This window comes from Octopus bimaculoides, chromosome 14 (assembly GCF_046866305.1).
Source record: "Octopus bimaculoides isolate indiv1 chromosome 14, ASM4686630v1, whole genome shotgun sequence".
NCBI lineage: Eukaryota > Metazoa > Mollusca > Cephalopoda > Octopoda > Octopodidae > Octopus > Octopus bimaculoides.
In genome coordinates, this window is record NC_142941.1 from 53,973,556 (window position 1) to 53,986,557 (window position 13,002).

The window sequence follows — 13,002 nt, forward strand, 5'->3', positions numbered from 1 at the left end:
GCTTATCAATGGAAATATCTTATATAATACTCACTTGACCATTTTGTCTCCAAGTTGTTGTTATTGTTACTGTTATTTTTTAATGGCTTAGTCTGAGGTTTTTTAATGGCAGAGTCCCCTGACATTGGTCTGATGAAGAGAGGAAGTTATCCTCAGACCTGATCCATATGTTTGCAACAAAGAGTGGACTCCTGCAAGGGCACACAAAACTCAAGTGGTGGAGAATGGGTTAAGTCTATTAGCTGAAGCTGTTGTTGTTGCTGTTATCATAAAAGTAGTTGTTGCAACTGATCTGCTTGTCATTGTTGTTGTAGTTGGTGTTGTTGTTATTGTTGTTTGGTAGCCTTAATTGTCTCAGCTGTGATTCTGCTTCATCACACATATATATATATGTATGTATATACACCCATATATGTTTGTGTGTGAGTATATGTATGTATGTGTAGATGCATTTCTAATGGTTGGATATGTGAAACAAAAAACATGATGTCTTTATCATTATGAAAAAAAATATTGAACAAAAGTCAAGATTAAAATATTTAGATTGATATTTTATTTACACTATATACAATTTGTTATATAATATACAAAAACAATGTCTATATACAGAAACATGTACATACATTTAGAACTGACACATGCATGTGTGTGTGTGTGTGTGTGTGTGTGTGTGTGTGTATATATATATATATATATATACCAGAGGGGCAAGTTAGAGGTAGCTGATAGCTTCTGTTATGTAAGTAACCAAGTTAGTAGTGGAGGTGGATGCTCTAAGAGTGTAGCTGTGAGAATAAGAATAGGCTGGGCAAAGTTCAGAGAGCTCCTACCCCTGCTGGCAACAAAGGGCTTCTCTCTCAGAGTGAAAAGCAGATTGTTTGATGCGTGTGTGTGAACAGCTATGCTGCATGGCAGTGAAACATGGGCTATAACAGTCGAGGACATGTGTAGGCTTGAGAGAAATGAAGCCAGTATGCTTTGCTGGATGTGCAATGTCAGTGTGCATGTGCAATAGAGTGTAAGCATCTTGAGAGAAAAGTTAGGCATAAGATAGTCATGTGATGCATATGGATGAAGACAGCCGTGTAAAGAAGTGCTGATCTCTAACTGTGGAGGGAACCTGTGGTAGAGGTTGACCCAGGAAGACATGGGATGGGGTGGTGAAGCATTATCTCCTAACTCTGAGCCTCACAGAGGCAGTGACTAGTGACCAAGACTTTTGGTGATGTGCTGTGCTTGAGAGGACCTGACAAGTCAAGTGCACCCATGCTGGTGGCATGTAAAGAACACCTATCTAATATTTCTTCCTGAAAACATGAAGTGTAGTTGAGATAACAATTCTTGAAGATGTTTTCTGTCTTGCAGAAAATGTAATGTTTAGTGGTAGAAATTCCAGTTAAAGAAGAAACATTAGTTTATAAATATTACCAACAGAGCATAACTCTTTATTTTTACAAATACATACTGCATTATCTATTTTTATCATATGAGATTTACAAGTTGAGATATTACAAATATTAGCTATGCAACTATAACTGACCTTAATACAGTTTCTATTAAATAATTTATGGAATTTGTAATCAACTATAAATGATTATTTGATATGTGGTAAAAGTAGATGCAAACGTTGCTGTGTTGTTAAGAAGTTTGCTTAGCAACCTACTGCATTTCTACTGCATGACACCTTGGGCAAGTGTCTACTGTGGACTCAAGTTGACCAATATCTCCAGCTTAGAATGTATCATCCTCATTTCACATCTGTTTTCCATGCTGGCATAGATATTAAATGATGATGATGATACACTCTTAAGCTGGAGATATTGGTCAATTTGGGTCTACAGTAGACACTTAACCAAGGCACCATGTAGTAGAACTGAACACAAAATTTTGTGGTTGCTAAGCAAACTTCTTAACTACACAGAGCCATGCCTGCATCTAGTTTTACTACATGTCATATAAGTCAATCATAGTAGCAGAAAAATATGTGGAATCTTATTGTGTGTGTGTGTGTGCATGGATGTTTTTGTCATATATGCTTATGTTTACTGGTGTCTAAGTTATGTCAAAACTACATCTTAGCAGTTGAATAAATAAGTATTGGTGTTGAGATGCTTGACCAAAACCCTTGAATATGGTACCCCAGCGTGGACACTGTCTTAATGAGTGAAGCAAATAAAATAATAAAGCATATAAATATTCACCCCCTCATATATGTGTGTGTGTGTGTGTGTGCGTGTGTGTGTGTGTGTGTGTGTGTGAGTGCATGTGTAAAATATATGTTTATACATACAGGCCTTAGCTGTGATGGCTAAAACAAATTAAAGAACTAAAGAACACACACACACACACACACACACACACACACACACACACACACACACACACACACACACACACACACACACACACACACACACACACACAACATATATACACTCATATATATATATTTATATATATTGTTTTTTTAAACATTGAATGGTTATGAGGATTCACCCTAGTAAAATAGGAATCAAAGAGGTTCCATAAGTGAAAAATGGTTGAGAACCACTGGTTCAGTGTTTTAGTTTGTTGTTATAGTTTTGGAAAAAAAATGTAAATGATTTTCAGCTTCCAGAACTTTGTTTTTCACAAATATTTATGTAAACTATTTCGCACTTTAGGTCCAATTTCTGATAATTCTTCTTTATGGTTTATACTACTGACTCTTTAGTGCTTCGTTTACTGTTAGATGATGATGTTGATTTAGTTTTTGATGAGCTGGCTGAAGCAGATCCTCCTTGACCTCTGGGTAATTTATAACCAGGCTTGGTATATCTCAGGAAGATGCCTTTCATGGTGCTTCGGAATCGTTGGCTGATAGCTGTGTAGAGAATGAAGTTGACACTGGAATTGATGAGAACTAGGAGATTGTTTATTGCTCTCAGGCTAATGCCTGTTGGTGTGCTCAGCACACTGCTTCTACCATAGATAGAGATGCTAATGGCGAGATAAAGTCCAATTGAATGACACATCATAAACACCAAAACCATTGTAATGACAACAGTTGTGATGTGGGCAATTTCCTGTGAAGTCTGCTTCTTCATATGTTGTGTTGATGCGTTATGCTTGACGAGGTAAAATACAAGCAAGGTGTTGAGAATGGAAAGCGAAATCTCTGGGATGAAAACAGCTATTGCTATGTTTGTTGAATGCATAAAGCTCATATAGGCTTTGCTGTGTGATAATGGCATAAAAATGACTGGATTCGGCTTTGTGTGATCAAAATTGACACCGTACTCAAACCATTTTGAGAAATGGAACACAAATGATGTGATAAAAATTGTTACAATGGCTACTTTGGCTCGATAGACAGTGCACATAATTTTTGCTTTAAGAGCAAACCGTATTGCTATGAATCGTTCAATTGTCACTGCCACGGTCAACCAACTGGTGCATGTAATGAAGAAATTTGATGTCACATATCTGTAAATGAAATAACACATGATATTAGATAAAACATTTAATTATGATATTGGTGAGGTAATATTTCAAAAACATATAACAATAGTAATAATGGTTTCAAGTTTTGGCAGAGGGCCAGCAGTTTTTGAGGAGAGGGAGATGTCAAGTCAGTGACTTCAGTACTTGACTGGTACTTATTTTATTTTATCAAACGCCAACAGGACGAGAGGCAAGATTCACCTCAGTGGAATTTGAGCTCAGAATGTAAAAAGGAATGAAATGCCACGAAGCATTTTGTTTGGCTCGCAATCTTAATAATAATAATAATAATAATAATAATAATAATAATGCTGCAGTACCAGGCACTGGCTCTCATGGCTGCTGATCTTAACTGATTGGAAGTGTTATGTACATGTTTTGTCTTGGTATAAAAGATAGGCTACAGCAAATATTCTACTCAATACCACAGATTTGCTTGTTAGTTGTTTGACCATAACCCGTTGAGCATGTGCCTTAGTGGCTGACAATATGGGCATCTCTGATCATGAGCAGAAGTAGTGGAGGAGTATCAAACCCATGTGTCGAGAGGGATTCTTTGGGGTTTGAATAATTCATCTCTGGTAACATGAGTGTTTTGTTCAACATCCTTAAACAAAGTTTATTTAAGGACCTTTTGAGCAAGATGGGCTACTCGATCTGAAGAAAATTCTAACTGAGCTTCACCTGCAAGGTCATGTGCTGTTTATCTTGATATGAGATGCCTAGTGTATCCTTATCAGACGGGTAGTCATGATGGGTATACTGGGCTTCATATATTTGTACTTGTCTGACTTGTCTTGTGCCACCTGCATTTAGGCACTCCTGATTCATTTGTCTCCTTTCTATTTGTGCTCTGTCTGTCCTCTCCCAGGCTGTGTATTAATCATTATGCCCAGTTCTTTTTCTTTTGTCAGAATGTCAGCCCTCTGGAATTCTTTCATTCCATTTATTGTTTTTCTTGCAAGTGATGACTTACAAACATTTCAAATGAACATTAATAGGATTAATCACACTTGTTCTGGAGGGATTGCAAAAGAAGTGTCATTTGAGGGAAATTTGGTTACTACTTTTAGTAAATTGTGCTATTGTGAAGAAATTCCCTTGTTGGCTCACAATAGTGTGTGTGTGTGTGTGTGTGTGTGTGTGTGTGTGTGTTGGTAGTGGTGAGGTTTATAAGAGAGATGGCTATGTATGTAATACATGTATTGATAGCATGTTGTTGATTGAAAAATGATGTTCCATCTGTAGAAGATAATTGTAGCAGATACAGAGCAAGAAAGAAATAGAGGAGATTCTTATTTGAAAGGGAAAAGTGTTTGACTTGATTGATGAGATAGTGTACTGTTAAAAGACAGGGAAATATATGATAAATTCTAGACTCACCTAAACCATTGTCTCTCAAAAAGATGACATGATGAAAATGATGATATATGTGTACAAATATATAAACGTATATATATATTTACATGTGTGTGTGTGTGTGTCTATATATATATGTATATGTGTTGTTATTTTTTGTATAATCTCCCATATATATATATATATATATATATATATATATATATATATATATATATATATATAAATATATATATATATATAATCACACCCACACACAAACTAGCAAAGCACATACCTTGTGTATGTGTGTTTGATTTTGTTTATATCTCTTGAGCTGCTTCTTATTCATATTTGAATTTTTTCCATGGTATGAAATGTTGGAACATACCAGCAGATGGTTCTTACACCATTTTGCATATGGTCATGGACAGTGATTTAGGTAACATTGGGCCTTGTTTTGGGTATGTGATATTGACAAGTCACAAAAATGATGAAACATCAGTGCCTATCGCTCTTGAATGAGACTGGATTTCAGTTATCTTGCTTATCTATGACTTGCAGATGTTTTAACACCAGGTGCATTGAAGAGAATATATTCTCTTATAATACAGTTCTATATTTAAGAGATGAGGAATTATGTACATTATTTACATTTGATGGATATTTGTCCTCATCTTGTTTGTTGTTAACACAAGACATCTGATGAAGGCTGGAGGGTATATCAGCTGAAACATTGTGTTAACAATAAACAAGATGAGACAAATATCCATCAAATGTAAATAAGGTAAATAATATGTTCTCTTATGCCTATAAGAGCAGCCTACCCACAGACTAGCAAAACACATACCTTGTGTATGTGTCTACGATATTGTATGTATGTATGTATGTATGTATGTATGTATGTATGTATGTATTTATGTATGTGTGTGTGTGTGTATGTATGTATGTATGTATGTATGTATTTATGTATGTGTGTATGTGTGTGTGTGTGTGTGTGTATGTATGTATGTATGTATGTATGTATTCATTCTCAAATAATTACACAGTAAATGTTTAAAGTGTGATTCTGTAAATAAGAAAATATTTTTTTCCTTTTTACTATTCACCTTATATGTGTTTTAATGAATTTTCAATATTGATATCAATCCTACAGTTTGATTAGTTTGGTCACTGATCATCAGCAGATGTCTTAATCCTGGATGTGTATACAATACCATGCTAAATTTGAACAAAGAACTTTAAATCCTAAACTAGCTTCAATGGATAAGAATGTAATGCCATAACTAAGAATAAAGTTTCCAAGTCTGTAGTTTAGAAATATACTTTCTTAGTTTGTTACTACTTGTATTTCAAGATCTAGCTGATGAAATAGTGAAAACACGAATTCTTAAAGATTTTTCATTTTCAAAGATGAGTTTGAAAGTCCTAAAATTTGTAAACTTGTAAACCATCAGGCACTTTAGTTTTCTATTTACAAAGATTAATCATTTCAACTTGATTTTCATAACACAAATAGGAAGATTAAAAAATTTGTGAGTACTCACCGAATAATCATTAAGTAACGAGAAGCAATTATATACTTTCGTGAGTAGCCAACAAAGTTCTCAAAGGATGCAATAAGTGGTCCTATCTGCATGACGAGAAGCATCATATCAGAAACAGCAAGTGCTATCAGGAAGCAGTTGGTAGACCCTCTCATCTGTTTCTGGCAGAGTACGATCAAGTTCATGATATTTCCAAGAATTCCAAGGGCACATACTACTGGTGTTATATTCAAGAAAAGCATTTTTCTCAGCTTCATTGCAGAAATTATGTCTTCATTAATCTGTGTTCTATTTTGAGGTTGATCTTGTTCATCCTCATCTTCTACTTCTACATCTTCCAATTTAGATGTGAATGCTTCTTGGGTTGCTGTGTATGTGTCGAAGATTGTTGTGACTGGTTCAGGGTTTTCAGTGGTCAAATCATCTGTTGGAAGGTTAAGCACTCCAGGCATGCACTTTGTGAATAATACTGCGCACACGCAGAAGAAGTACAGTTTGTATGTCATTGTCTCTATTATCCAAATATGAAAGAGAGTGATTTATGTATTGTGATTTGCTGTGTTTATTATTATTGTTCTTGTTGTTGTTAGTATTGTTTATTGTCTACAGATACTGCTCAGTCTGTTGTGAGTCAAATAATTCAGATATCTACTGCTAGTACATGTCAGTGTCCTGTTTTCATTAGTAATGCCTTACAACTTCACTCTTCTCTCTAGTAAAGAGGAAGTCTTTAAAAAAACAAAGTAAAAGAAAATATTTTTCAATCTCAGCACTCTGCCTGACTGAATGAAACTAACATTTCATGGAGTGAAATCCTATTCTATATATATGAATTGGTATTTGCCTCCCTTGTTTCTGATTGGTTAATTCTGTACCAATCAACATACAATCCCTGTTGGGAAACCCCGCACTGAGGAAATTTCTATCCTCTTCAAAACTATTACAACTGAGGAGTTTTTTCCTTTCCTTCCTTCACTTCCGAAAATACTTCCATACTTGTCATGATGATGTTTATTCGTGTAGACGTGTATATACACATGTAAGCATTCACACACAAACACACACACACACACACACACACACACACACACAACACTTAACAAGGATGGCTCTAATGACATTTAATGGATCACTTACACAGAAGTGTACACACGTATGTACATCTAGTACAGCACTTAAACAAGTCAATAAAGAAGCTTCTGGAAAGTTGTTCAGCATTCAAGAAATAACAGTTAAAACTCCCTCAAACTTCATTATACTGTTTGAAAAGAAAGAACACATTGGATAATGTGGTCTGGAGTAGAGTAAACCTAAAAAAATTGATAGGATTGTCATGGGCAGAATGCTTGATCATGGCTGACTTGGGGCTAAACGACAACAATAAGATATATAATACCTCCTTATAATACATCAATAGCAAAAGATGAATTACATCTTAAATGGCTGAGTAGTCTATTAACACTTGCACCTTTTATACAGTCATTAGACAGGATCTATTATTGAATGAAACAATGTGTGACAAGGTTGCATGTCATGCACACGCACACACACTCACACATGCATGCACATTTATGTAATATGTATGTAAACATTTATAAGTAAATTTGTGTGTGTATGTATATATACATATATATACATATATAAGTCAGTAAATAGTGGGGTTGTGTTAACCGCACGTGGAGAAGTAATAGGAAAATGCCTTGTTTTTCATTTTCCTATATATATATATATATGGTGAATCTGTATTAAATTTATTTGGTCTGTGAATTACACATTATTGACCGTTAATTGAAACGACCAATCCATGGTCCTTATTTGAAACAACCAATCAGACGAATCCATGTGTTTTAAATTTTAAATTTTATATTACTTTCGATTGCATCGTTATCCTTCCATCATTTCTAACAAAACTGTCCGATGAACGGGAGCGTGAAACTCAGAGTAACGTTTTTTTTGTTATATTTCTGCTGCTTTTAAATAAAGCATATTACTCTACCTCTGGTATTTGAGACTCTTTTTTCCACCTTGTTGCACATTTCATGTGCTTACTCCGGTATATATATATATATATAGTTGGAATTTATCTTTATATATATATGTACATATTAAAGGAAAAGGAAAACAAAATCAAGGCAGGACAAGCACCTCAGGTCATTTAGAATATTTAATTAGAGGACCTCTACTTCTCCCTTTTTTGATTCACCTGGCTGTGGATTTTGACATCGATTTATGAGTCTAACCTTGACAGAGCCAGATACATTTCAAAGTCAATCATTTTATTTCTTTATTGCCCACAAGGGGTTAAACATAGAGGGGACAAACAAGGACAGACAAAGGGATTAAGTCGATTACAGGGAAGAGAAGAGAGAGAGGTAGAGGCAGAGGGACAGAAGAAATAAGGAGGTGTGAGAAAAAATGACAGGGACACAGTGAAGTGAAAAAGCGGAGGGAAAGTGAGCATGAAGAGAAGGCAAGGAGATGTGAGAGAGGGGGATGTGTGTATATATATATATATATATATATATATATATATATATATATATACGTATATATGTGCATATATCTATATACATATACATATGTATATGCATGTGTGTGTGTGTGTGCGTGTGTGTGTGTGTGTGTATACACACGTTGAGGGTGGCCATAAAGCCTGTATACATGGCAAATATCACGAGTATTCTTGTTTTTTCTCCTGCAGATGAATATGAATTTGTCATTTTTGCCTATGTATCCAGACTTTATGGTCACTCTCTGTCATCATTAAAAGTCCGTTCTCCATGCTGGTATGGGTCGGACAATTTGACAGGGTTTCGTAAACCAGAGGACTGTGCCAAGCTAAGATGTCAGCCTTTGGCATGATTTCTACAGCCTGATGCTATTCCTAACATCACTCACTCTACAGAGTGTACCGGGTGAGGTCACTAAGTAACTTGCAAGAGAATAAAAGAATTACTTGTTAATTGCACTAAGTTTGACATTTTTGTATTTCAGAATGAACTAGCCAAACAACAAGCGAACCACAAGAATGAATTATTGAAATGTGAGGCTGCTCACCAGAAACATTTAAAGACAGTTTGTGATGGACTTGAAGCAAAATCAAAAGAATCTTTAAGGTCTGTAAGATTTGCTGATGATGTTCCATGACCTGTTGCTAACGGATGTCTTGGAAATTTCTACTTGGCATCAGTTCTGTTAAAAAAAAAAAGATTTATTCACTTTTTTTTAAAGATGACTTGATTTTTAAGAATGACTGTCATTTTGGATTGTAAAAAGAAAGATGGAGAGAATGTGCACTTGAGTGGGTGACTTAGAATGAGTGAGAGTGTGTTTGAGTGTATGTGTATGTGGGGGGACAGAGAAAGACAAAACAAAGAGATATGTTATATTTAAACTTTAAATCCATGACAAGTTTAGGTTATCTGAATCAGTGGTTCTTCATCATTTTTTTACTCATGACTCTCTTCTAAATTTAACTTATCTCTGTAGCGTCTCATACATGCAGTTAGCTGAGAAAAAAAGGAAGTATTTTATCAATTGCTATATTTATCAGTTGCAGCTGTATCATGTAAAAACAAAGTATTTGTAATAGCTTACAAAAACAACCATTTCTATACCTATAAAACTATATCAGCAAACAAAATCCTGTAAAGCCATAAATGTATACCAGAAGTAGAAGCTACAAGGGCTGCCAAACATTAACTTCAACGTGTAATTTAAAAAAAAAAAAAACTTATATAAAACATCAAGTAGCCAAAAGATATTCTTATGATCAGCTCTATATTCATTGTGGACCTTATAGCTGAAATAAACGCACAAGTCTTTCAATTTGTTACTGCAGAATTGTTAGTGGCAAATGAAGGTCACTTCTCTGTAATATTTAGGCAGTTATGAAATGTTTGGTAGTTTTGAGTAACCCAGCTAAAGATTTGGCAAAATGATAGTATATACAACTTTTAACAAGCAGTGAAATTACTAAGAATTACCAAGAGGAGTGATAATTCTTAACAATTTCACTGCTTTTGTGTAAAATTTTGTCCATTTTCAAATCTCTTTGAAACTATTCGATCACACTGAAATTTAAGATTTTCTCTTAAGTCACTATAGCAGGTTCCAGTGACAAGATTTCCCCACTGCTTTTTCAAAAGCACCAGGTGCCTCTTCTATCCCTGGGCAAAAATCTATTTAACTCATAGAGGGGACCCTGACAGGTACTACTGCTCCCAGTCAGAATGGACCTGGGAGTAATGGTAACTAAGGGGTGATTCCATGCTTCCCACAACTCCAGAACTCCTAAACTGGAGTCTCACCACCAGATACAGTTTAATGCAATACCCAAGATATATATATATATACACATAGGCAGTTGTGCGGATAAACAAATTAGATGTCTAATTTGTTTATCTGCATAATTGTCTCTATACCCACTCAACTTGATCCCTCTTATAACCTTTCTTTACCTTGGAGATGATTCCCTGGAAAGGCATCAGAGTCTAAGTTTGAATCTTTTGAGCACTAGTGTCTTCTATATGGAGAATCTCTGGATCTCAGCTGTGAACCATCTCACTGGAAAGAATTTGTGCAACTAAGTAGACACATACATATCTATTTTGATTCTAACATGTATAGATCAACAACTAACTGCTGTAACTGTTATTCAACCGAATATCTAAGCCATCCATACATGGTACTGCAGACACAAGCATGCTGTGCTGGTTGGTTGGTGCATTGTTTTAAAGTTTGGTTTCTTTTTGCATAGATCTTGATATGTTTAACCACTGTATGTTTGAATCTACAGAGTAGTGAGATCTTCAACCAGTCAGACACATAGTAATATCTGCAGCTATGATCTTTGCATCATTCATAGTCATTTAGTTCACTGTCTCTGTGCCATGTGTTTGCTTGATGAGGGCTAACCTGGTGATATATAACAACAACAGCAATAACCAGAGGACAACATGTACAGACAGCAACTTTGCCCTTTAGACAATTAACCATTGCATGTTAGACCGTGAAGTAAAGCAGAGTATGGTTCTCAGTAGGAAGATGATGTAGTGTTTCTGAAGTTATGAATCTGTGGATTGGTCCAAATCATTTAACCAACTATGTATGAGTCATACAAAGGTTGGTCAAATCAGGATTGACCTGGGACACACAATATTAACAACAATAATTACATTTGAAGATGAAAACTGAACTCAGCATATAACCATGTTGTGTCTGAAATTGATTGAAAAACCTCTTACTGAATCTTGCCATTATCTATTCATCTTTTTTCTTCCCACTTGAACATTTTTTTTGTGCTGCCATTCATTTTCTTGGCTATTTGGATCCATTATTTGCTGCTTCTTTTTTCTTACTGAGAAGAGTTTTTTTTATTTATAGATAGCCCTGTTTTATCCTCGGGACTTATGCCATATTGTTGGTTGCAATGTATTTTAGTTCCTCTACAACTATTACTATTAGTTATATTTAAGAAGAGAGGTGTCAGTAATCTTGATGAGCTAATTCAGTTTGTATACTCTTTGATGGGAAGACAAAATAAGAAAAATACATAAAACAGTTATCGAGTGTGTAAGTATGTATCTATATATGTGCACATACATATATCTCTCTTTGTATTTTGTGTGTGTGTGTGTGTGTGTGTGTGTAAGAATTTGTAAACATGTTTCAAGAAGTTGAAAATAAAATATATATTTAATGATAGTTATTGATTCTCTTTTAATTGGAAAATTAAATCAACACCATCCTCAAAGAATTATACTTCTTTCATTGTTATATCTGTGGGTGGAAGACCACAAGGAGAACCAGGGTACTTTTGGATTGGAGCCTGAGTACAACCATTGTATACCTATGTTGGAGACATTGAATATGAACAACCTTGGTACTCTTGTCATGGTAGACTTGGGTTTGGAACTATGAGGATAAAAATAATGTCCTTAGTATGACTGTGACTTCACTTTGGTACCCGTGAAATGGAAATTATGAGACAATTCTTCCTTTTTTCCTGAGGCTTCATTCCTTATAGGGCCACAGAGGTGCTGCTGTGACATACAGTGTGTATTAGGATATAAAAACCTGATAGAGTCCATCATCCTTCCAAATCTGGCCACAACTGATTTTTTCCAGAGAGAGAGAGAAAGAGAGGTGGATGGGAGGGAGAGAGAGAAAGAGAAGTTGGAGCAATAATGTTACAGGACTGGCACTTTATTGATCCTGAAAGGATGAAAACAGAAGGTGAACTTGGTGGAATTTAAACTTGAAGTTTAGAAAACCAAAATGAATACCACAAGGCATTCTACTGCTGTGAGTTCCACATAAATTCTCTCAAACTAATGGAACTCATTCCTATAGTCTACAGACAAAGCCCACCATATTCATTTTAATAAAACATTAAATGAAACAAAAGTTATTTTAGAGAGAGAATTCATTCATAACCTTCTTCCACATATAATTTTTAAAATGGTGAATACTATATTTTTTATAAAATAAATTCTTATCAAATTTTATCAGAAGACTCACGGAATCCTAGAAATGTTTCTTGGAACCCTGATATTCTTTGGAGCTGATTTTGGGAAATGTTGCTCTAATGACTGCCGATTCACCTCCCTAAGATCATGGATATTGCCATAGT

General features: G+C 35.1%; 2 protein-coding genes across 2 annotated transcripts in view; one reads left to right on the top strand and one right to left on the bottom strand.

Annotated features, from left to right (window-relative positions):
- The window catches only part of LOC106868554 (protein FAM184A), a 73,641-nt gene that overhangs the window by 29,696 nt on the left and 30,943 nt on the right, over positions 1-13,002 (top strand). The window contains exon 9 of the mRNA XM_089362982.1: positions 9,363-9,484. Within this exon, the coding sequence (XP_089219108.1) occupies positions 9,363-9,484 (122 nt within the window). The remainder of the gene's footprint in view (positions 1-9,362; positions 9,485-13,002) is intronic.
- Positions 531-7,167, bottom strand: LOC106868550 (FMRFamide receptor). The gene is made up of 2 exons (XM_014913859.3): positions 6,369-7,167; positions 531-3,465 (listed from the first exon to the last, which is right to left on the bottom strand). Exons 1-2 carry the CDS (start codon positions 6,872-6,874, stop codon positions 2,694-2,696), a joined length of 1,278 nt encoding a protein of 425 aa, XP_014769345.1. The 5' UTR covers positions 6,875-7,167; the 3' UTR covers positions 531-2,693.